General features: G+C 44.2%; 1 protein-coding gene across 1 annotated transcript in view; it reads right to left on the reverse strand.

Moving 5' to 3' along the window:
• Positions 1-26,215, reverse strand: part of LOC142295610 (saxiphilin-like) — a 111,400-nt gene that overhangs the window by 42,868 nt on the left and 42,317 nt on the right. Inside the window, exons 8-16 of the mRNA XM_075338711.1 lie at positions 24,726-24,861; positions 23,448-23,503; positions 22,596-22,759; positions 14,089-14,236; positions 13,838-13,986; positions 13,629-13,725; positions 10,102-10,143; positions 9,781-9,945; positions 5,469-5,619 (exon numbers count right to left, since the gene is read on the reverse strand). Coding sequence (XP_075194826.1) covers positions 5,469-5,619; positions 9,781-9,945; positions 10,102-10,143; positions 13,629-13,725; positions 13,838-13,986; positions 14,089-14,236; positions 22,596-22,759; positions 23,448-23,503; positions 24,726-24,861 — 1,108 coding nt within the window. The remainder of the gene's footprint in view (positions 1-5,468; positions 5,620-9,780; positions 9,946-10,101; positions 10,144-13,628; positions 13,726-13,837; positions 13,987-14,088; positions 14,237-22,595; positions 22,760-23,447; positions 23,504-24,725; positions 24,862-26,215) is intronic.

A 26,215-nucleotide genomic window follows, 5' to 3' on the forward strand; every position in this document is an offset into this window, starting at 1 on the left:
CTGATTCGTGCCTTCCTGTTCCGCTTGCGGGGAGGGGGCGTGGGGGAGGGGGTACTGTCACGCTTCCCGGTCCCCTGGTCCCGTTCTCCGGTCCCCGTGGCCCGCTCCCTGCTCCCCGGCGGCGTCCCCTGCTTACCACTCCGGTCCCGGCCTCCTCTTCCCCGCCTGCGGCCTCCATGCGTCCAGCTCCCCGCTCCCGGCGCTCCTCTGCGATGTGGGACTCCCAGCCGGGCGCTCCTGCTTCCTCCTCACCGCTTCCTGGACTGGCTTCTGGCACACGGGCCTCGCGCATGCGCATTAGGGCGCGCGCGGTCATTGACCCTTTCTTCAAGGGCCAGCACCCAGAAACAGGATATTGCATAGACAGGTACAGGGTATATAAGGTTTCTCTTTCCTGGTAGGCGGGGCCTGTTCTACGTGTTTAGCAAGCTAGTGTTCAGGTCCCCGTATTGCTTTGCCCTGTGCTTTGCCTTGTATTAACCCTGTCCTGTGTCGTAGAGCATGTCCTGCCACGCCAGTCGCTCCGAACCAAGTCCATCCCTGGACCCTGACGGTGACTTCGGCGGATGTCCCACCATCTCTGCAGCTCCGCCAGTCTCCAGTCCCTGGCTCCGTTCGGTGACCCGTTCCATCGCTCAGCAGGTTCCGGATCCCGCCTGACCCTATAACCCGGCCTCGGACCCTGAGCCTCGTCACCCGGACTACCGTCCAGAACTCCGTGGGTTCAGCATCATCCACCTTTCCTGCTCCTCTACGGACTGTCCAGCTACCTATAGTGCTTCGGCTGCCGTGCATCAGGACCCTCTGGCGGGGTGACCGGCCTGGCTGCCTCCTCAGGGGAAATCGGTATACGGTGCAGTGCTTCCACCACCCGGACGTAACAAATACTACCACATGGACCAGGAGCACCAATGGCAGTTGAGAACAGTGCACAGGGTGGTGAAAAGTTTGAGATAGGTTGTACGCCATGACCTGAGACTGGTACAGAAAGATGTGTTTGCCCTGGCTGAAAAAGTACTGGTTAGGGCCAAGAGACAGTCCTGATGACTGGTGGAAGGCGGTACAATATGTGGTAAAACAGAGCGTAGGACCCAAAATACCCGTGAATGAGGTAGAACCAGTGGGGACTGGGAGTCCGACCAGAAATCTCCATCATAACATGCTTCATCTGTGCCAATTCGAGGAACCAGCTGGGGTGGCACTTAACCCTGAGTCAAGGAGAGCAGACCCGCTCTTAGATGTTGATTGGTGGGCTGTACCCACTCCCTCGCAGACTGATGGTCCGTCCGTTGTGATAGAGTCTCCCAGAGATAGTGTTGCACAAAAGGTAGCTCCCTCCAGCGACAATGCACAGGGAGGAATGCATGCACTGATGCTGCGGAGAACCACTAGGGCCACAGTGGGTGTACCCCCCAGCACTACATGCAGGACGATTCATTTGGGGACGTGTGTCGAGGAGATCAACTTCTAGTGGGGTGGCATGTGAGGTGATGAAAAATATACCACACCATGTACATTAACAATATTTTTACAGCTGCTGTTATGTTTTTCATACTAATATATGGGCAGTATACTGCTTGGACATTGAGAACATTATTTTCTGAAGTACTAGCACTGGCCACAAGAGGTCACTGTCTTCCGTTTGACTTTTATATAGACTCTTGTTTGCAATTTATGTACAGGAGACATTTAAACATACTCTGTGAGGAGAGACATAAATGGATCCTTTGTTGACAGAAATTTGTGTCATGGTAAATGGACTCTGCCAACATCTAGGAGGAAGAGCCTGACAGGAAGTGAGCGGAGAGCATGAGAGCTGAAGGAGAGAGGACATGTGGATCTTCATCCAGGACCATCCGTGGGGGCCGTGGACCTGGCCAGTGAGACGAAATCTGCTCTAGTTAACAGAGGCGACAGTCCCAATCCAGTTCCTCCAGCAAAGGAGAAGATTGCCTTGACATATACTACTACATATTGGGATAGGATCTTGAAGATGGGATTATCCGTTTAATGTTTATCTCCCCAGGTTTCATCCTGGACAAACCGCACAAGGGACAAATGGGCCTAGTTTTTGAGTAATACTATTAGTAAATTGTATTTTTCATGTTCAGCAAAACACAAACATTTGTGCTATAAAAGGATCCAATCAAGCTACTTTACACCGTTTTCCACATTCAATTGGAGAATAACTTCAGAAGGATTTGCCACTGTATGACTTCAAAGGTTACTAAGTTAAAAAATGTATATTGCCCTGACTTCGTTAGTTTACTGTTTTACGAGATTCATCTTTTTTAAATGGCATGGCCTGCTGCATTATTCATTATTATAGCAAATAATAGGTATGCTGACATTCTGTATATATTGGTCTGAGGAAGGCCAAAAGAATACTCATTTGGTCTTCATTTGGTTTACGTAGACATATGGAGCTATTTGACGTATGCACTCAGGATATATCCAGAGCATATACACTGAAAATGCAGTGTGAACGCATACTAATCCATGGGGAAACCCAGACACATGACTTAATTATAACGTAATGGAATCCTGTCTATTGATTTATACTGCCAAAACCATGAGCAGCATGAATCAGAGATAAGCTCTGTCATTAGAGACTATATATTTTAATTTTAAATGCTGTGACATTTCAGAAAAAACATATTTTGAAATAGCAGCCATGAACAAGGTAACAAAGAGCAGAGGTATACACTGTGTGCAGAATTATTAGGCAAATGAGTATTTTGATCACATGATACTCTTTATACGTGTTGTCCTACTCCAAGCTGTATAGGCTTGAGCGTCAACTACCAATTAAGTAAATCAGGTGATGTGCATCTCTGTAATGAGGTGGGGTGTGGTGTAATGATATCAACACCCTATATAAGGTGTGCTTAATTATTAGGCAACTTCCTTTCCTTTGGCAAAATGGGTCAGAAAAGAGATTTGATGACCTCTGAAAAGTCCAAAATTGTGAGATGTCTTGCAGAGGGATGCAGCAGTCTTGAAATTGCCAAGCTTTTGATGCGTGATCACCGAACAATCAAGCGTTTCATGGTAAATAGCCAACAGGGTCACAAGAAGCGTTTTGGGCAAAAAAGGTGCAAAATAACTGCCCATGAATTGAGGAAAATGAAGCATGGGGCTGCCAAGATGCCATTTTCCACCAGTTTAGCCATATTTCAGAGCTGCAACGTTACTGGAGTATCAAAAAGCACAAGGTGTGCCATACTTAGGGACATGGCCAGGGTAAGGAAGGCTGAAAAACCACCACCTTTGAACAAGAAACATAAGATAAAACATCAAGACTGGGCCAAGAAATATCTTATGACTGATTTTTCAAAGGTTTTATGGACTGATGAAATGAGGGTGACTCTTGATAGGCCAGATGGATGGGCCAGAGGCTGGATCAGTAAAGGGCAGAGAGCTCCACTCCAACTCAGACGCCAGCAAGGTGGAGGTGGGGTACTGGTATGGGCTGGTATCATCAAAGATGAACTTGTGGGAGCTTTTCAGGTTGAGGATGGAGTGAAGCTTAACTCCCAGACCTACTGCCAGTTTCTGGAAGACAACTTCTTCAAGCAGTGGAACAGGAAGAAGTCGTACTTATTGCTCAAGAAAAACATGATTTTCATGCAGGACAATGCTTTATCACATGCATCCAACTCCTCCACAGTGTGACTGGCCAGTAAAGGTCTAAAAGATGAAAAAATAATGACATGGCCCCATTGTTCACCTGATCTGAACCCCATAGAGAACTTGTGGTTCCTCATAAAATATGAGATCTACAGGGAGGGAAAACAGTACACCTCTCGGAACAGTGTCTGGGAGGCTGTGGTGGCTGCTGCATGCAATGTTGATTGTAAACAGATCAAGCAACTGACAGAATCTATGGATGGTAGGCTGTTGAGTGTCATCATAAAGAAAAGTGGCTATATTGGTCACTAATTTTTTGGGGTTTTGTTTTTGCATGTCAGAAATGTTTATATCTAACTTTTGTGCAGTTATGTTGGTTTACCTGGTGAAAATAAACAAGTGAGATGGGAATATATTTGGTTTTTATTAAGTTGCCTAACAATTGTGCACAGTAAAGGGTGCTTTACACACTGCGAGCGATAGCACCCGCCCCCGTCGTTGGTGCGATATGTGGTGATCGCAGCCGTAGCGAACATTATCGCTACGGCAGTGTCACACGCACATACCTGTTCTGCGACGTTGCTGTTGATGCCGAACAATCCCTTCTTCAAGGGGGAGGTGCGTTCGGCGTCACAACGACATCACAAAACGGCCGTCCAATAGAAGAGGAGGGGCGGAGATGAGTGGCCGGAACATGCAGCCCACCTCCTTCCTTCCTCATTGCCGGTGGATGCAGGTAAGGAGATGTTCGTTGCTCCTGCAGTGTCACACATAGCGATGTGTGACGCCGCAGGAACGACAAACAACCTCGCTACTGACCAGACAACGATTTTTGGTAAATGAACGAAGTGTCACAGACCAACTTTTTTGCCTCTTTTGCGATCGTTTAAGGTCGCTCATAGGTGTTACATGCTGCGATGTCGCTAACGACGCCGGATGTGAGTCACAAACACCGTGACCCCGACGATATATATCGTTAGCGATGTTGCAGCGTATAAAGCACCCTTAAAGCTGTGTGCGCACATTGCCGAATTTCATGCTTTTACGCTACGTTCTGCACTGCAGCGTAAAAGCATGTTTCCTGCGTCCCCAGCACAATCTATGTAGATTGTGCAAATTCCATCCGCACGTTCTTTTTTAGATCACAGCGTTTTGCATGCTGTCAAAACGCTGCGTTCGAAAATGTAACATGTCAATTGTTTTGTGCGTTCTGGATGCTTTCTCCACTCTGTCTATGGGAGAGGCAGCATCCAGAACACACGAATTCTGCAGACACCACACTTTCAGAACGCAGCTTTTCAGCTGCGTTCTGAATCGCACAAGCAGTGACTTTACGCTGTGGTGCAGAACGCACTTACGTGCACACATGACCTAATAGTTACCTACACAAACAGATATCCTCCTAAGCCAAATCTTAAAAAAAAACAACACTCCAACTTCCAAAAATATTAAACTTTGATATTTATGAGTCTTTTGGGTTGATTGAGAACATAGTTATTGATCAATAATAAAAAAAATACTCTAAAATACAACTTGCCTAATAATTCTGCACACGGTGTATACCTGACGGTGTCTCCCAGCTCCACTTCCTAGATAGACAGGTTTCACCTTTTCCCCCACATAGGTGAGTGAGGCGGTAGAAGCTGTTTCTTTTTCTAACCCATGATTTGGGCAGCAGAAATCAGTTGATAGATTCACTTTAAAGCTTGGCAAAAATCATAAAAAAATAACACACAGACGTTCCGAACAGAAGAATTCTGCCATATTCAGTACTTGTACAATATTTGCTATATATACATAAGTGTTATAGGTAGGATGGTCTGTCTATATTATTTTACCTGATGGCCCCTTCATTGCCGTAATATGCCTCTTTGTCGCTTAGAGAACATTTTGTATTTGCCTCGGGGTTCTCTGGATCACCAATACACAGTTGGCAGAGATTGGAATCGATGGCGGATCCCGGAGCACAGCTCTGACTGAAGTAGGATCCTATTGAGGACACAAACATATCAGCATGTCCATTTATTTACCAGCAGGTTTATCAAAACCAAATGACCATGACCACAAGCCACTGAAAATATACTGTTTGAATAGGCTTCCTACCGATTTTAAAGGGAAGCACATGTGGGGAAAAAAACAGCACCCTGTGCACTTGTAAGTGGACTGGACGCTATCACGTTTCTTCCTTGGGAAGACACCAATCGCAAAATTGTATTGTTGTGTATGTGATTAATGTACAGAATCATTTGTAAATATTCTGCCTTGTGAATTGTAATATAATGTATGTGACAGTATGTATATACAGTGTGTGTATATATATATATATATATATATATATATAAAGCTGAGTGTGTGTATGTGTGTATGTCTGCTAAAAGAATCTGCACCGTCGCATTTACAATCATGAAATTTTACACACACACCTCTTTTGACTCGGGGCAAATCATAGACTATGTTTTGAGGGGGAAATTGCTTTACAGTTAATTGCCAAAAATCCTGCTTACATTAAAGTCAATGGAGCTGGGAATGGATCTGTTATTATAGATTCCTATTCTAGACAGAGAAAGAGACACACACAAAGAGACACAAACAGAGAAAGAGACACAAACAGAGAAAGAGACACAAACAGAGAAAGAGACACAAACAGAGAAAGAGACACACACAAAGAGTCAAACACACATAAAGAGAGACACACAGAAAGAGACACACCCAGAAAGAGAGACACACGAAGGAGACACACACACGCAGATAGAGAGAGACAGAGAGAGAAATAAAGATAGAAAGAGATAGATAGATAGAAAGAGAGACAGAGAGAGAAACAGAAAAAGAGACAGACAGGAAAGAGACAGACAGAAAAAGAGACAGACAGAGAGGGAGACAGGGAGCGGGAGACTGGGAGAGAGGGAAAGAGTTGCAGAGAGTGGGAGAGAGGTAGAGTGAAAGAAAGGGAGAGAGACAGATGGACACTTAGTTACTATCCCAGGCAAAACCGGGTACTACAACTACTGTAGTATATACATATACAGTTGAAACCAGAAGTCTATATACTGTACAACATTGATGACCTATCCTAAGAGTAGTTCATCGATCTTAAAGTCCCTGACATCCCCTTTAAGTAAAAGCTTCAAAGTTTCAACATGCAAAAGTTAAGCACCCCCACACTCCTTACTCTCCTACAGCTTGAGGATATGTTTATTAAGTTCACTTAGCTTGCACTGCCTAAATCATTCAAGGAAATATTTGAGAAATGCATTGGTGAGTGCTGACCTGCTGGCAGAGGTACAGTTGAAACCAGAAGTTTACATGCACTCAGTGTTCGGCTATGTGCGCACGTTGCGTATTTGCATGCAGTTACGCTGCGACCTGCACCGCAGCGTAACTGCATGCGTCCTGTGCCCCCAGCATAATCTATGAAGATTATGCCGGAGACGTGCGCACGTGGCGTCTTAGAGCGCAGCGCTTCGGCTGCTGTCCGAAGCGCGCGTTCTAAGAAGCGACATGTCACTTCTTTCCTGCGCTCTGCATGCAGGTCCTGCTCTGTCTATGGGAGGGGCTGCAGTCAGAGCGCATGGTATTGGCTTTTTTTTTTTTTTCATTACGGACTCTTTCTGCAGCAATTTGAAGCGCACGTGTACTGTTCAAATCGCTGCAGAAATTTCTGCAGGGCAGAACGCAACATGCGCACATAGCCTTCTTTAGCGTTTAGTGTCTCAGTCAGCACTCAGTGATCTGACTATCTCGACTCCAGTCACCTTCCTTCATTCTCTGCCATAAGTGAGTCACTGTAGTCAACGTTCACGACCTACAGACTATGTATCTATCATTCCCTAGATCTCCACTCACCTCTCTAGAACTTTCTCTTACACTATCAACTAACCCCTCCCATTGTGTGCTAGTCCTAACACTTAACTATTACTTACTCTACAGTCTAGTAAAGGTACCGTCTCACTAAACGAGGTACCAGCAATTCCGACCATGATATGACCTGATCAGGATCGCGGGTGAGCTGTCAATCAGGCAGATCTCACCAGCAACTCTGCGCTTGATTTCCAGGGTAAATATCGGGTAACTTAGCAAAGTGCTTTGCTTGGTTACCCGATATTTACCCTGGTTACCAGCACACCGCTTAGCGCTGGCTCCCTGCACACATAGCCAGGGTACACATCGGGTTACTAAGCAAAGCGCTTTGCTTAGTTACCCGATATTTACCCTGGCTATGTGTGCAGGGAGCCAGCGCTAAGCGGTGTACGCTGGTAACCAGGGTAAATATCAGGTAGAAGGGTTTGGAGGACAGAGCTTAGTAGCCAGGCCCTTAACGTTCAAGGTGTTACTACTAACTGGTGTGTGAACAAAGTCGACTTTCTTGGGCAGAGTTCCCCCAAACGTCTGAGAGTATAAGGCTCTACTCCAGCACTACTAACTACCACCTTACCCTACTCCTCTATGAGGAGAAGAGACATGGATATGGAAGCATATAGAAGCACAAGGTTCCACTTTGGCCATAGTAAGGCTATGTGCGCACGTGTGCGTATTGCATGAAGTTACGCTGCGTTCTGCAACGCAGCGTAACTGCATGCGTCCTGCGTCCCCAGCACAATCTATGAAGATTGTGCATGAGACGTGCGCACGTGGCGTATTAGAGCGCAGCGATTCGGCTGCTGCCCGAAGCGTGCGTTCTGAGAAGTGACATGTCACTTCTTTCGTGCGCTTTGCATGCTGTCTATAGGGAGAGGCAGCATGCAGAGCGCACGAATTCTGCAGGCACCAGGCGCTTCAGAACGGAGCTTTTCAGCTGCGCTCTGAAGTGGACCTTTTGTGTGCGATGCAGAGCGCACACGTGCGCACATAGCCTAAGGGATCTACTGACCCCCTGCTATACGAGGCGACTGGACATGGAGCCGCAGGAAGGGAAGTTGACCATCACAAACTGTCCTGTGAGCATTGGCTGGCTTACGTTGGGATTTGCAGGACCAGTAAGACCAGAAGCAACCCAGTGGGAACTGAGACTGTCTAAATATGCCTCGTACAGTTGAAACCTGCTGGAAGAGATCTGCTGGATAGTATGTAACGTTGTTTTTCATGATGAACAAGTTGAGTAAAGTACTGTTTGAAATTAACTAGTTCTCCCCTTGTGAGTATGAGTCCTTATTCGGTCCTTGCCAGCCAATGTCAGTGGTAACATGCAACCTTTTGTTTTTCCTGGTACGTGCACCATATTATGAACCCATGTAGGAAGAAGTGGTAATACAACCATGTGCATGAGCTCTTAAAAAGGTTGTATGAGAAATAAAAAAAATTAAATAGATTTCATAGAATAGGAAAAAGAGATTTTAGTTGGTAAACAATGCCTTACATTTTTAAAGACTTTTGTCATATCGGAACTTTTTTTTTCTTGTGGTGGTCTTAGACTTTCTATGAATTTATACACTGCATGCTCATCTCTCTTTGAGGAGAGCTGAATAGAGCTGTAGTACTGTAGCTTTGTTCATAACCCGGATAAGTTAGATGAGGGCTGGGAAAAGAATAAATAATACCTCACCACTTACCGCTACCATTACCCCACGGCTTGCCACCCACTAGCCACTTCTTTATAGACCCAGACATCAGGCTGCATCCAGGTCTCAAAGGTTACTGCACGTCGTAAGGTCGGAACTCTTGGAGATGGTGAGTAGTGGGATGACAGGCGAGTTGAGCTTTTTTTTTTGCCCTTACTGTCCGGTCCTCTTCTTTCTATCGGCAGGTGTGCCACATCTCTGGCCTCTTCAGTATAGGCCACGACCTCCGGCTGAGTCCAGGTCGGAGCTTGCTGTGTGTTTTAAGATTGTGATGACAACGTGACCTTACATCATGCAACGAGCTCTGGCATGTACGTGGTCGGAAGTCCGGGGAAGAGGCAGAGATGCAGCCCCCAAAGGTAGAAAAGAAAGGTCCTGATAACAGTTGGAGAGATGATCGGTGACTATTATTTTTTTATCTTTTTTAACTTCTGCCATTCGAGAACTGCCTGTATAGCCCATCAGAAGTATAAGGAATAGTTACAAAAATGTAATCACGTTTCCATTGTTAAACATTTGCCTAATTTTATTGTTCTTGTTGCTGAAGATTCAGCAAATGTAAAGTATATACCGCTATTGTTTGTAACCTACTCACCAATGTCACAAGTCTTGGTCTTCTTATGAATGAAAGTAACAGGGATATGCCATCCCGCCATGTGACTGACACCGGTGTGACAGGACTTTTTACCTTCAAGATTATTCCATGTGATTTCCTTATCTGCTTTCTTCACTACGGCTACAACTCTAAATGTGCCAAAATCTACATCACAAAAATATTATCTAGTAAGTATAGGTCAATGATATAGACAATGAAATGAAATAACGTAATCACAAGCGGGATATTTGAGGACAATTTCATATAGAGAGGTTCACTAGATCTTGTACTTTATCTATTATCATGTATACCGCCTGTTACCTGTATAGTCTGACCCAGGTATCTGGCACGGGATCAAGTCATCTACCAAAAAAGGGAAAGATAGAAGACATGTTAATGAATATTTTTCTAATCAATATATTATAACCCTATGTCCTGTATAGAACAAATAAGATAGCACTCACAGATAAAGCAAAAAATGTATTATTTTCATAAAGTGCAAAAAAACATACATATATATGAGAGAGGGAGAGAGTACACTTTACAGTTTGCAAACAATCATATTTTTCAGCCTGTTTAGTCATTTGTGAAAATGGTTGCCTGGTCTAGAACATCTAATCTCAAACACCGCTTTTTGACTTAATACAGAGCTATTTGTGTTGGGTTATTCTAAAGTTATGGCATCATGGCATCACCAAAACCAAAAACTACCATAAATGATTGATGATAGTTGTGTGCGCCATCACTGAGACTCACTATATACCCACTGCTAGTCACTGCATTTATATGGAACAAAAAAATGAAGAGGAATTCACTCTGTTCTATACAAGTTATAGAAGTAGCTGAGAGGACATGTCCGCCTGATTTTGGAACAACTGTATATGTGGGAGTCACACACACTCACAGCCACCCCTGCACTTAATCTCTGCACAGACACAGAGGATGACAGCGATCTCACCTCCTATGGATAAATAATGCAATAAATGTCTGATGATACCCTATTAATAGAAGGTCACTAATCATTTAAAGTGAGCCTGTCAGGTCCCCTATGCACCCAGAACCATGAGCAGTTCTGTGTGCATGTTCCAGCATCTAGTAGCATAGATAAAGAGATCCTTTATGATATGCTAATGAGTGCAGGGACTAGTCGCTTGGGTGTTACTTCCCTCAACTAGTCCACCCTTATAGCATGTTAGCACGGCCACATGCTACTCAATGCCCATTGCCCAGTGTCCTCGGCGGTGACGCGTGTACCTGTGTCCATTGTCGCCGCCCCTCATATGCTGGGTTGAGGCTTAGTGCGCATGATCAGAAGTCACTGCACTTCCAGTCATGTGCACTATGAAGCTGTGTGTACGTGTCCTGGCTTCAGAGAGGTTTAGTGCATATGACTGGAATTGCAGAGACTTCTGATCATGCACACTGACCCTAAACCCGGAATCTGAGAGGAGGTGACAACGGACAAAGGTACGCGTGTCACCTTCTATGACGCTGGGCAATGGGCATTGAATAACATGTTAACACACCCCGTGCTAACATGCTAAGAGGGCGGACTAGTCGGGGGAAGTAATGCTTTTGTGACTAGTCCATGCGGTCATTAGCATATCATAAACGATCTCTTTATCTATGCTAGTGTCTACAGGGATGGTTAGGCAGGGATTGGAAATATGCACCCAGAACTGCTCGTGGTTCTGGGTGCATATTGCACCTGATAGGTTCACTTTAAGAGTTTTAGGTATTGTTCACACACTGCTTTTTTGCCACGTTTTCTTCTGCACATTTTGCACACATAAAAAAGTGCTGCGGTTTACAGTACTAGGAAAGTGATTTCTGAAATCTCATGCTGCATTTTGTTCCTTGCAGATTTGAACCATCAAAGTGTTTTTTTCAAATCTGCAGCATGTCAATTCTATATCATTTTTCACCCATTGAAATTATTCTGAAAAAAAACTGCAGCAAATACTCTGTGTGCACATACCTGAATCTACTAGCCAGATGGGAGAGTAGTACCTGTAAATACCTTTTTAAAACTATCCTTCTATAAGTCTGAAGTTTGAGAAGTAAAGCGAAAAAAAATATATAAAGGAGATAGAATTTGGCTCAACTGAATGGTGCACGGTAACTAAAAAGTTCCAAAGGTAAAATCAGCACTGTAGAAATACATAAATAAGAGACTTTATTAATCCATATAAAAAGATCAGTAAGCACATGGGTATAGAAAAATGGCATAGAAGGAATCTACAGGCAACGCGTTTCTGGCCTCCACGGCTATCAGTCACTTAGACTAAGGGCTGTGGAGGCCAGAAATGCGTTGCCTGTGGATTCCTTCTATGCCATTTTTCTGTACCGATGTGCTTACCGACCTTTTTTATATGGATTAATAAAGTCTCTTATTTATGTATTTCTACAGTGCTGATTTTACCTTTTTATATGGATTAATAAAGTCTCTTATTTATGTATTTCTACAGTGATGATTTTCCTTTGGAATTTTTTATTGTTAAAGAGAAAAAAAAGTGATCTTCCTGCCATGTGCCGAAGGATTCTAGTCAAGTAGGTGAGACTCATGTGTAAGGGGGTGACAGGAGCTAGGTAGAAAGGTGGGTTGGGGTGGAGTTACGCAGCTCAGCACTAGAGGGCACAGGGTCTCCATAGTTGTTTGCAAGAGGGGGAAGGGAGAGTCTAGCAGAGTGGGGAGGGCACTAGTTAGAAAAGGAAGGAGACTAGTAGTGATGGGCAGTCCGGCTCTTTTTGGTGATCCGGTTCCCATGGCTCCGCTCACCAAAAATAGCCGGATTTTTCAGATCGTTCTCGGCTCCTTATTAAATATGTGTTCACCCCAGGTGAACACATATTTAAGATTATAGTGACGCCGCTGAAACCCCGCCCACCCGTGGCAAAACTCCACCATTTACAAGTGACCAATTAGATTGTTGAGTAGGCAGAGTTTAGCTGCGGGTGGGCAGGGTTTCAGCGGCGAAAAGAGCCGTTTAGAGATTTTATTGGCTCACACTAGTGATCTGGTTCCTGTCAGTCACTGCAGGGAGCTGGATCTTTGTGTCGGATCGTTCATGACCGACACATCACTAGAGACTAGAGAGTAGTGAAGCAGACAAGGAGGAAGGACGCTGCAAAGTAACACGGAGGGGGGTAGTCGGATCCTGAAGCAGAGAAGGTGGCCCTGTTGTTTGAGGACTGGCAGGAAAGAATGTTGCTGAGATTCCCCGGGAAGAGGGAGGTCAGCATGGCCAGAGCACCCATATTCGCAGGGAAAGATGCCGGTAAACCAGGAGGCCGATGGAATACTCTGACAGCCGGGATAGCGAGAATAGCAAGGAAGTGGATATGTCTGGGAAAGAAAAAGTGCCCTGTCTCAGAGGAAGAAGATGTCTACCAACTAAATAAAGAGAAGATGTTGAATAAGAATCTGGAGTCTGCCACTTCTTTATAAGGACTGTATACTAAACCAGAGGTAAACTCCTCAGCATCCCTGGGGGCTGACATCCTCCTGCCGCCCCTGCAACCCTCATCCCTTTTTCATGAAGTTAGCCGGTCGGGGACAACGCGACTACAACCCCCAGCCTCGGCGAAGCCCCTGGATGGCCCTTCACATGCACTAAACACTTATGTCTGCACTAAATGTCTATACATAATTACATGCATCCATATCTGCCCCTCCATGTATGTCACTCATTGGGCATAGTGAATAAATATTTTTTTTTTGTTTGCGAACTAGAACTGTAAGTATGAGATGTGCAAACCCACCAATATTGGGCAAAAATACGAGATACATGTAGGATCAAATTGAAAATGAATTACAGATAAAAGATTTTGGGTGTAGTTGCAGTTACTTTTATTGTAGTACTCATCAATCGATGGGACCAGTCCACATTTCAGTGCCGTGTACATGTCTTCTAAACCAACAGTTACTGCTTCAGCTTCACCTTTCTAGAAATTATGGAAGAAAGTCATGTTACTGATGTCCACAGCACTCTCCTTTGCTCACCATCTCTGAGCCATCACACATGCTGCTTATTCTTTGTTAATAAAGATCACCTACCAGAATCTTTTCTATACACTCCACTGCAGATGATGGCTCCGTGCATTTAATGGCGCCACCACTAACTGAGGACCAGTCTTCACATTTTTTCTTCTCATTCATGCTTTGTGGACACCAGCGTATTTCCTGGTTGGATGGAGGACGAGCTCCTAATAGGAAAGTGAAATTGATATCATGAGAGTATTACAACAAATACATGAGAGCTTGTTAAACTTCTGCAATAACAGGATTACTCCACACATGTCGCCTACCGTCAAGTGTTTTCATGCCATTAAACAATTCTGGTCCCAAAAAGAAAAAAGTGTCCATTGCTGATGGAAGAGCGATCAGTTTGGTGGTGGTGTCTTCAAACAGCAAATCCTTCCCATGAGCGGAGCTGAATAGTTTGCACTCTTTTTTCTGAGATTAGATGAAAGTGACAACAAAAAATAACATAAAACACCATAAACTACAAGTCACTATTAATAACTACAAAGCTTTATTAGAAAAGTGACTTATGAAAGCCTTATCTTGAAACTTTTGAATTGTTTATGAATGAAGGTCTTTCAGCCTAGCAACTGTTTTTAATGGGGTTTTCCAAGACTAAATTATTTAGGACTCATCCATTAGATAGCATATGGAATTTACTTGAATGATAGATAAACTACATTACTCAGCAGTAGCTATTGAACAAAGTATGGAGCTAATGTGTTCTTTTCCAAATATTGTTTATAGAGATGAGCTGACCAGTAGATGATTGGGTTCGCCTGGACTTGAAAAAAAAAGTTTGGTTCGGAAACCAGACTTCACTTGACCCTGGACACCGAACTCCCTACAAGTCAATGGGAACCTGAACTTCTGTTCTGAAAAATGGCTGTGAAAGTGTCATATTAAGGGCCAGCGGGACTGCAAAAGAAAGCAAGACATTTATACATACCATGTTTTTGTGAAGATAACACTGCAGTCAGACTCTTGTCTGGGCCTGCTCATTAAACTACATGAATGTTCACTGCTTCCCCCACCCACCCTCTGTGCCAGCATCTGTGATTGGTCGCAGTCAGACTGCTATACATGCCCCCACCCTCTGTGTCGGTGTTTGTGATTGTATGCAGACCAGTTTGCTGTATTTTAGTGTAAGAATAAAAAAATTAAAAAAAATTGTGTGATTTATTTATTTATTTATTTAAGACATGAGGTCCCCCTATTTTTCCTAACCAGCCAAGGTAAAGCATCAGCTGGGAGTTTATAGGCTGGCAAGGGGCTAATATTCATGGCTCTTCCCACCCTGGAAATAGGTGCTCCAAGCACTCTGCTTTACCTTGGCTGGTTAGGAAAAATAGGGGGACCTCATGTCTCAAATAAATTAATAAATAAATAAATAATTGAAAAAAAACAATGTGGAGTTCCACCCATTTTTGAAAAGTAGTCAAGGTTATCAAGCCATGGATATTTGACCCCTCCCAGCCTAAAAATAGCAGCCTGTAGCCTCTCCAGAATTACTGCATTTATTAGATATGCCAATTCTGGAACTTTACTCTGCTCACCCCAATTGCCCTGAGGCAGTGGCAATAGGGGTAATATATGGGGTTGATGATAGCTGTGATTTGTCAAAAGTCACCGCTGCCATCAAGCCCTAGGTTAGCAATGGACAATTGTTTGATTTTGATCTATGGGCCGGATCAAAATCAGCAATGCAAGTGTATGGGTCAATGAAAAAAAATTGGACCTCACTAAGATGGCATCCAAGTGAGGTCTGATTTTTATGGACTGTCAGAAAGGAGAAGGTGAAGAAAAGGGTTTTTTTCTGCACGCATGAGAAAAATTGATGACACTCGGATCACATTCTGATCAAAGTCTGATCAAAATAATTGGTCTTTTATCTCATATACTTGGAAAATTCTGATGTTAAAATAAGTTTAATCTAAATGAACTATTAATTTCACAGTTTATGCAAAAAGGCTTCAGTTATGCATTTAATAGAGAAAGAACCAAGAATCCTGCAAGATAATAAGTCTTGTCTGGGGCCTATTTGTAAAATCATTTCAACACCATTATCCTTCCATGAAAGTACTTAAAGTTAAAAACTAATTTTCTATTTTCTTTTGACCAATTATATAGTTAAAGATATAGGAAGGATTAGGTTAGTTGATTTTAACCATTCAATTATATTTGCAAAGTTAATCCAGGACATGGTCATTCCAAAGTACTCGCTCCTGACCTTTGTAGTCTGCTGAGCCAGAGAACAGATGAAAATAAAGGACAAAGGATACCAAATAACCCAGCCATTGCACATATGTTTATATAAGCCAGCAATAGACATTGCAACACAGAGGTTATAAAGGTCAAGTGATGCAAACTGTTTAATGAAACTCAATTGCAAAAAATATTTTTAAACCCAATTACTTACATTTAAGGAAAATTAAACAAAAAATAGTTCCAAGCTGAAGAACTCCTTTAAAGCGCACCAATCACCAGGATTTTCCTATGTAACCGAAAGCCAGTGCTATACTGTCACTATCAGGCTGATTCTATACATACCTTTAGTTGGTAGCTAGAATGTATAGGTTTTGAAGCACAAGCAAGTAAATTTTGTATAATTAGCAAATTTTTGAATGACAGAAGCTGCCGATTAGCTGATAGCTGGGGTGGGTATTCATAATTATCCTTTCCCCTGCCTGTCCCTCCTTCCCCTGTTATTTATGCTAATTCTATTATAGAATCGTTTTATTATGTGACTAGAAGGACCTGTGCTCATGTCATACCCATGTCACCAGAAGGGGCGGGGCCTCAGCCAACATAGCTGATACCAGGAAGCAACATTGTTTTTCTATTGGCTGAGGCCCCACCCCTTCTGTTCTCATAGTACATCCATGCAATGAATGGAGAGGTAGTCAGACAAGCCAAGGTCAGAAACCAGAAGGTAACGACAGGACACTGGGAGCAGACAGAAAACGAGGTCAAGATACAAGCTGAGGGTCAGGTTTCCAGGAGAGTACATACAGGATACAAGGAGCAGGCAGGGACGTGGTCAGCAGGAGGTCCGAGGTCAGAAGCCAGGAGATAATGACAAAAACAGGGAAAGAGCCAGAAAATAGTTAACAACAGTCCAGAGTCAAGAGCCAAGATCAGATCCCTAAGCACTATGGGAGCTGAGAGCACTACTGTATAACCAGGAAGTATGACTGGCGACGTTCCGAACGAGGAGCAATCACCAGGAACGAGGAGCATCTGTGTAGGCACCTCCCAGGACCAGCATAGAACCCGTAGCTGAGCGACAACCCATTAATATGTGTTCAAGGCAAACAGCAGAGCATCCAAACCTATAAAAAGCTCTGTGCAATGGAACGTCAAGTACCGACTCTGCAGGAGAGCATGACAGAACATAACAACACAAGATGCTCCGCTCATTGAAACCGTGACATATATTTTGATTACATCTTTAGATATGGATAACATGCTTTGATACTGTCTATGTTTTTGTCTTTTTCATTTAAAGTCCCAATCCAGCTGGTTTTTCTTTTACATTTCTCTGTTAGCTATTCATATTGTATGCTCAGTGTGTATTGAATACTAACTGGTTGCAGTTTCTGCCGTTTCCAGCACCACTCCAGTCCTCTCCTGGATCACACAACTGCAGTTGTGACTAGCTGGCTAACATAGCATTTCTGTTTTCTATTTAAGTTTGAGTCTCAGAATGAGGCTCTCATTTATTCCGCCTTCAGAGATTATTTTAAGTAAAATAGGGCAATACCAGTGTGATGTGTGATGGCCACTCTCTGCTCTCTCTGCAGAGCTGTGTGTGATTATAACTGACACATCTGCAGGTTCTTCTCAGCTTCAGCTTCCATCCTACAGGCAGACAGTATTGTAATATTGTTGCAATACAGCAGAGCTGTGAGAGCTGCAGCAAATGTGTTTGTAAGAAGACAAAGTGCAGTTCTACTGTGTTGTGTAAGGCACATGTCTCACACTGGTAACCCCCTTTTATTAAAAATAATCTCTGGAGGAAGATCCTCAGGGAGATCATTGTACTTTTTAGGAATTGTACTTTTGAATGACACCATTCATTTTATCTTATAGTGTACTGAAAAACGGGAAAAATATATAAATTGCGGTGAAATTGTAAAAAAAAGTGCAATTGCAAAATAGTTTTTTTTATTTACTATGTTCATTATGGTAAAACTGACATGGGAATATGATTCCACAGATCAGTACGTGTTCGTAGATATTAAACATATATAGTTTTACTTTTATCAATGTGGTGAAAAAAATTTCAGAACAATGTAAAAAAAAAAAATAGAATTGCGCTTTTGCCGTCATTTTTCAAGACCCGTACTGTTGTCATCTTTTGGTATATGTGTCTCAGTGAAGGCTTAAGGCCCCGTCACACTAAGCAACATCGCTAGCAACATCACTGCTAACGAACAACTTTTGTGACGTTGCTAGCGATGTTGCTGTGTGTGACATCCAGCAACAACCTGGCCCCTGCTGTGAGGTCGTTGGTTGTTGCTGAATGTCCTGGGCCATTTTTTAGTTGTTGCTGTCCTGCTGTGAAGCACAGATCGCTGTGTGTGACAGCGAGACAGCAACAACTAAATGTGCAGGCAGAAGGAGCCGGCTTCTGCGGAGGCTGGTAACCACAGTAAACATCGGGTAACCAAGAAGCCCTGTCCTTGGTTACCCGATATTTACCTTTGTTACCAGCCTCCGCCGCTCTCACTGTCAGTGCCAGCTCCTGCTCTGTGCACATGTAGCTGCAGGACACATCGGGTTAATTAACCCGATGTGTGCTGTAACTAGGAGAGCAAGGAGCCAGCGCTAAGCATTGTGCGCTGCTCCCTGCTCTGTGCACATGTAGCTGCAGCACACATCGGGTAATTAACCCGATGTGTGCTGTAACTAGGAGAGCAAGGAGCCAGCGCTCAGTGTGCGCTGCTCCCTGCTCTATGCACGTGTAGCTCCGTGCGCTGGTAACCAAGGTAAATATCGGGTTGGTTACCCGATATTTACCTTAGTTACCAAGCGCAGCATCTTCCACGCGGCGCTGGGGGCTGGTCACTGGTTGCTGGTGAGCTCACCAGCAACTCGTGTAGCCACGCTCCAGCGATCCCTGCCAGGTCAGGTTGCTGGTGGGATCGCTGGAGCGTCGCAGTGTGACATCTCACCAGCAACCTCCTAGCAACTTACCAGCGATCCCTATCGTTGTTGGGATCGCTGGTAAGTTGCTTAGTGTGACTGGACCTTTATTTTTTGCATCTTGAGCTGGCACTATACCATTTTTGTGTAGATGCATTGTTAGTGCATTTTAAAGAAATGTTGCGGAGACGAAAAAACATAATTTTGGCATTTGGAATTTTTTTTTTATTGCCGTGTACCGATCAGATTAATTGATTTTATATTTGGATAGATCAGGCATTTCTGAACATAGCGATACCAAATATGGGTATTTTTTTATTGTTTAATTTTCAATGGGGCAAAAGAAAGCTAATCTGAACTTTTAGATTTTTTTTATTTTTTTATATTTTTTAAATCTCTTTTTTCTTTACATTTTTATTTATTTTACTAGTCCCCCTAGGGGACTTTATGACTGCACAGTCTGATCGTTTGTGCTGATCAGAGCGCATCACTTTGATCAGCAGAAATGCTGATCTCCTGTGAGTGCCGACGCTTTGCCGGCATTCACAGGAAGTGAGTCATGAGAGCAACAGGTGTCTTCATCTGACCCCGTGCCATCATGGCAATACATTGGCGGCCCGTGAACGCGTCCCTTGGCTGCCGATGGCGGCGAGGAACAGCACAATCATCACCGGAGCGCTTTAGATTGCGCTGTCAGATTTTGATTGTGCAGTCTAAGGGATAAAAGGGCGCTTTACACGCAGCGACATTGCTAGCGATGTCGCTTGTGAAAGAACCTGCCCCTGTCGTTTGTGCGTCACGGGAAAATCGCTGCCCGTGGCACACAATATCGCTAGGACCCGGCACACATACTTACCTTCCTAGCGACGTCGCTGTGGCCGGCGAACTGCCTCTTTTCTAAGGTGGCAGTTTGTATGGCGTCACAGCGACGTCACACAGCAGGCGTCCAATAGAAGCGGAGGGGCGGAGAGCAGCCGCAGAAAGTCATGCCCACCTCGTTGCCGGAGGACGCAGGTACAGTGTTGTTAGTCATTCCTGGGGTGTCACACATAGCGATGTGTACTGCCTCAGGAATGATGAATAACCTGCGTCTTGCACGAGCAACGGAAAATGGACGACATGTCAACAATCAACGATTTGGTGAATATTTTACATTGTTAGCGGTCGCTTGTACGTGTCACACACAACGACGTTGCTAACGAGGCCGGATGTGTGTCACGAATTCCGTGACCCCAACGACATCTTGTTAGCGATGTCGTTGCGTGTAACGGGGTCTTAAAAGTTAGCCACACATGTCTGCTGATCAGAGTCATACAAGACAAGTTTGACTAATGGGTAGGCAGATGGTCAATTTTCTTGTACTATTCAGTAGACATCTGCGGGGATGACCGGAGGGAGGCGACCTAAGACGTACAGTACAGACCAAAGGTTTGGACACACCTTCTCATTCAAAGAGTTTTCTTTATTTTCAGGACTCTGAAAATTCTAGATTCACATTGAAGGCATCAAAACTATGAATTAAAACATGTGGAATGAAATACTTAAAAAAGTGTGAAACAACTGAAAATATGTCTTATATTCTAGGTTCTTCAAAGTAGCCACCTTTTGCTTTCATTACTGCTTTGCACACTCTTGGCATTCTCTTGATGAGCTTCAAGAGGTAGTCACCGGAAATGGTTTTCTAACACTTTCACTCTGCGGTCCAGCTCACCCCAAACCGTTTCAATTGGGTTCAGGTCTGGTGACTGTGGAGGCCGGGTTATCTGGCGTAGCACCCCATCACACTCCTTCTTAGTCAAATAGCCCTTACACAGCCTGGAGGTGTGTTTGGGGTCATTGTTCTGTTGAAAAATTAATGATGGTCCAACTAAACGCAAACCGGATGGAATAGCATGCCGCTGCAAGATGCTGTGGTAGCCATGCTGGTTCAGTATGCCTTCAATTTTGAATAAATCCCCAACAGTGCCACCAGCAAAGCACCCCCACACCATCACACCTCCTACTCCATGCTTCACTGTGGGAACCAGCCATGTAGAGTCCATCCGTTCACCTTTTCTACAAAGACACTGTGGTTGGATCCAAAAATCGCAAATTTGAACTCATCAGACCAAAGCACAGATTTCCACTGGTCTAATGTCCATTCCTTGTGTTCTTTAGCCCAAACAAGTCACTTCTGCTTGTTGCCTGTCCTTAGCAGTGGCTTCCTAGCAGCTATTTTACGATGAAGGCTTGCTGCACAAAGTCTCCACTTAACAGTTGTTCTAGAGATGAGAAGGTGTGTCCAAACTTTTGGTCTGTACTGTAAATATACATTCCAGGTCGTGAAGGGGGTTATAGGGCTTATTTTTTTCATATTGGCCTAAGAGCTTACCTTACAGGTAGTTGCTAACTACCTGCCTGTTCTACTAGTGATGATCTCTTCTGGCTAAGATGGTGACTCTCCTGCTTTCTTTGACCACACACCAACAGAGCAGCTCTTTCTCTTCTTGCCTGCGCCGTCATGCTGATAGACAGCTAGCTCCCCGCAGTTAGGCAGCAGGTAGCAAGCTGTCAATCAGGATGACATCAGCAGTCATGAAACACCGACAGAGCAGAGTAGAAGAAAGACATGAGATTAATAGAAGCAGGTGAATTGCTGGCAAGAGTGGTCAGTGAAGACTTTGAGATGGGAGATTGTAGCCAGGCAGAACAGGCAGTTAGGCACTGCCTGCCTGTAAGTTCTTAGACCCATATGAAAAAATAAGCAAACTTTCGGATACCTGCATTAGGATGGAAATTCTTCACAGAATAGTATAAGAAAATTGACCATCTGCCTACCCATTAGGCTAAGTTCACATTTCCGTTGTTTTGCATCAGTCACATGCGTTGCTTGACGCATGTGACTGATGCGTTGTACAACGGATGACAACAGATGACAAAGAAAAGAATTTCATTGTCGGACTCCGTTGTGTGCGGGGGGCGGAGTTCGGGGGGCGGAGTTTGGGGGGCGGAGCTGAGGACGTCAGTGCCGTGGTCTGCATGGCTGGGGACAGGTGAGTGTGTGTGTGTGTGTGTGAGAGAGTGTGTGAGAGTGTGTGTGTACACATGCAGAGTGCGGGAGGGGGCGGAGCCAAGTGGGGAAGTGTCGGCCTCCTTGCACACTGTATCCAGGGTAAATATCGGGTAACTAAAAGTAAAGCACTTTTTGCTTGGTTACCTGATATTTATCTTGGTTACCAGCATACACCGCTTAGCGCTGGCTCCCTGCACCCGTAACCACTGTAAATATCAGGTAACTAACCAAAGCTCATTGCTTGGTTACCCGATGTTTATCCTGGTTACGGGGGCAGGGAGCCAGGGAGCGCATGCGCAGCAAGATCCTACGGATCGCACTGCTCAAAAAACGTTACAGGCTGCGTTGCTCCCACCCGGCGGTCAGTTAAAAAACGACTGACCGCGACATAGCGGATGCAACGCAGCATCATCAGTCGCAATCCGTCACTAATAGAAGTCTATGGGGAAAAACAGGATTCCTGCAAAATATTTTGCAGGATACTGTAATTCCTCTAGGCGACGGATTGTGACTGATGCAAAACAACGGAAGTGTGAACTTAGCCTTAGTCAAACTTGTCTTGTATGACTATACTCATAAGTAAAATTTTACCTGAGCTTGAAGAAGATACTCAGTGATATCCTTCATCTGGTCTCCGGAGCTCCTGGTCACCACAGCATGTCTGGGGACTCTTCCAAAATTACACGTTTTATAATGGCTCAGTAGTTTTCTAGTATTGTCTGAACACAGCAGCTCGAAATTATCTGAGTATTGCCCTGAAAAACAATATATGATAAGAAGATACAGTATGTTAAAGATGATGATCTGTCACCAGGTCAAAAGTGTCCTGTTTTACTGTTATTTAATTTCAGCTGCTCTCCTGTGTATTCCATTTTTATGTTCTTTCAAATTCTCTGTTAACGTTCCAGAGATACAGTATGCACCTTTTAATTTAGTGCTACTTTTTATGGTCCTTTCAAGGAGGGACATGGCTCACAGGATTCTCTGCGGGTGTTTCTTTAAAGGGGTGATTCACTACTTAGCTTTATTAACCACATAGATATAACGTTCAGAAACAAGGTGCATCATTGATTTAGATTTCAGAAGAAGGAGTTGTTTAGACTTTGAAACTAGAGTTGAGCGAGTACCTAACTATTCGTACTCGCTATACTCATCAAGAGTACTGTCTAATACTTGTGTATTCATTTCGAATAGCGTGTGTAATGCAAGTCAATGGGGAAAAACTTGCAATGTAACGAGTAACTAGAATTCTGCACTATTCGCTACTCCCACAAATAGTACGGTATTCCAGTTACTCGTTACATTGCATTACATTGCGATTTTCACTTCTGACAACTATTGTTACCCCAAATTAAAAAGTTATCACTGTTGAAAGAAGGGGAGTAAAAACAAAATCATGAAAGCTAGAACTCCACATAGTTCTATTCCTCAGAATTACGTTACCTGATAAGGCAGAGTCCTCCACAAAAGCCACATCTCCTTTATCATCTCTCAAACACCTGATCAAAGAAGAAAGAGCATGTAGACATCAGTCATTATTGTCTTTATTCTATATATAATGCTACAAAAGTGAAAGAAAGAAAGAAAGAAAGGGTCATAAAATATGTGCGGATTGTGCCTGGCGGGGCCAGATCCACCTAGGGGCGTCATTGCCTGGGGTCTACAAGTATCCCCATTGGCGGGGCATCTACTAAATTTGCGTATAGCTACATTAACCAGTTAATTATGTGTAATTCTATGTTAAGTGATTACAATCCTGTAGAAATGAGAGGACACACAGATGAGGCAAATAAAGACTACAAAAGGTGCCAGATATTGCGAGAAACCCCCACAATGTTCTGCTTTATTTTTTAAGCTCAATGCATAACTTAATGGTAAACAGTCATGTCCTCAAATGCTATTAACTTGCAGATATGGTGTTAATCTCCAGGTTAATAGTGTTACAATGTCTTACTGAAAACACAGTTTGAAAAGTTATTTTTTCCTCACGGCAGCTGCCATCTTTCAGAAGTAGAGGCATGCCTGGAGAGGCTACAGACATTGCTCAGTACTCAGTGATCGGCAGCTGTGAAAACGCTCTGGCACGTCGAATGACATCTTGTTCTGTAGCTCATCTGGGCAGAGCGAGCTGACACTCAAAGTGGCGGGGCGTGCTTACAGCCACCAATCACAATGCTGTGAGCAATTACTGTAGCCAGTGACACCCAGGAGGATCAAGGTTCATTTTCTCCCAGTAGCCACATTTTCAGTAAGGCGCTGGACATCCATGTAATGCTGTTAATCTGCAGATGAGCCCTGTGCCTGCAGGTTAATAACAGTCAGGGACATGACAAGTTCACCTTAAGAGCAGGTGAGATGGCAGTATTTTCAGTCAAAGTACGATCTGACAAAACAACAGATTGCACTTACACAAATATTAGTCAATGTGGTTTTGCACATGTCTGAATATTTTCTTGGGCAGAGTCTATCCGAATATAAAAAGCACTAGATGCCCGAGTTTGACCTGACATTTGACTCTCACTTGGCCATGCAAGTCAGTGAGTGCATGGAAAACATCGGACTGCACTTGGATGACATCTGACTGCAGTCTGATTTCCATGGACTGATAGAATGGAGAAAATAGAGTAATTTTCTTTCTCCATCTTCTTCTCATCTGAAAGAATCAGAGCAAATACCGCTGACAATCTGATCAAACTCTAACTAACTAGTTGCGTTACTCACCTAAAGGCACCTTCATCCCCATAGTACGGCTCTCCAGGACCACGTTTGCACTTATCTTCCTGGCCTGCACACTGCTCACACAGTTTTGCCTCTTTGGCACCGGGGGCACAGCTGGCTGAGAAGAACTCTGAAGCAACTATGGTGGAAAGAGTGTTGTCAAGGTACATGGAATACGTCACTAATACACATAGTAGAGCAATATTTATGTCCTGTGTGACTATGATCAGTAGTAAAAAACTGTTTGGACAATTGCAAATCAGTCTGATAGACCTTTCCCATCAGCACAAGTAGATACATGTATGTTCTCTTTTAATAAAAGTAATTAGGATGTAAGTGGGCCCACTAACACTTGGAAAGCAACTTGCATGTTCTGTCATAGACAAAACAATTGGACTACAAAGAGACCATTTTTGCACAGGGGCCCTTTTCTCTCTGTGTAAGGGCTGGTTCACACTAAGCGACAACGAGGTCGCTGTTACGTCACCATTTTCTGTGACGCAACAGCGACCTTGTAAGTCGCTGTTATGATCGCTGCTTAGCTGTCAAACACAGCAGCCGAAGCAGCGATCATAACCGCGAGAGCAGGGAGCCGCGCACACTGCTTAGCGCTGGCTCCTTGCTCTCCTAGCTACAGTACACATCGGGTTAATTAACCCGATGTGTACTGCAGCTACATGTGCAGAGAGCAGGCAGCCGCGCACACTGCTTAGCACTGGCTCCTTGCTCTCCTTGCTACAGTACACATCGGGTTAATTAACCCGATGTGTACTGCAGCTACATGTGCAGAGAGCCGGAGCCGGCAGCAGAGGCAGCGTGAGAGCTGCGTAGGCTGGTAACTAAGGTAAATATCGGGTAACCACCTTGGTTACCCGATGTTTACCCTGGTTACAGCTTACCACAGCTGCCAGATGCCGGCTCCTGCTCCCTGCTCGCTTCATTTCGTCGCTCTCTCGCTGTCACACACAGCGATCTGTGTGTCACAGCGGGAGAGCGCCTTTGAAGAAAACGAACCAGGGCTGTGTGTAACGAGCAGCGATCTCGCAGCAGGGGCCAGATCGCTGCTCAGTGTCACACACAGCAAGATCGCTAATGAGGTCACTGTTGCGTCACCAAAACCGTGCCGTAGCAGCGATTTCGGTAGCGATCTCGCTATGTGTGAAGCACCCCTTAGCCTGTAAGGAAGTATATGAAGCAGAGATGCACTCTGTTAATACCTCACAGTGTCTGCAAGCAAACATCGCCATCTGCTGGTGCAAAATGATAGAGTACAAGCAGGAACTTAAGAGTGAAGTGCATGTTCCCTCACGGGAAAGAGTGGAGGAGATGCTGGGTCAGGTGCTGTGGTACAGTTATTAAATTTAAAAGGCTCGGGAGTGCCAGGAAGAGGTGGAATCCATGTTTGAACCTATAGCAACCAGATTTGAGAGGGGGAGAGATGATCAGGCCACAGCAGAGAACCATTTGTGTGAGCCGTTGCTTTCTGTGTGAAC

This window comes from Anomaloglossus baeobatrachus, chromosome 3 (assembly GCF_048569485.1).
Source record: "Anomaloglossus baeobatrachus isolate aAnoBae1 chromosome 3, aAnoBae1.hap1, whole genome shotgun sequence".
In the NCBI taxonomy this organism is placed as follows: domain Eukaryota; kingdom Metazoa; phylum Chordata; class Amphibia; order Anura; family Aromobatidae; genus Anomaloglossus; species Anomaloglossus baeobatrachus.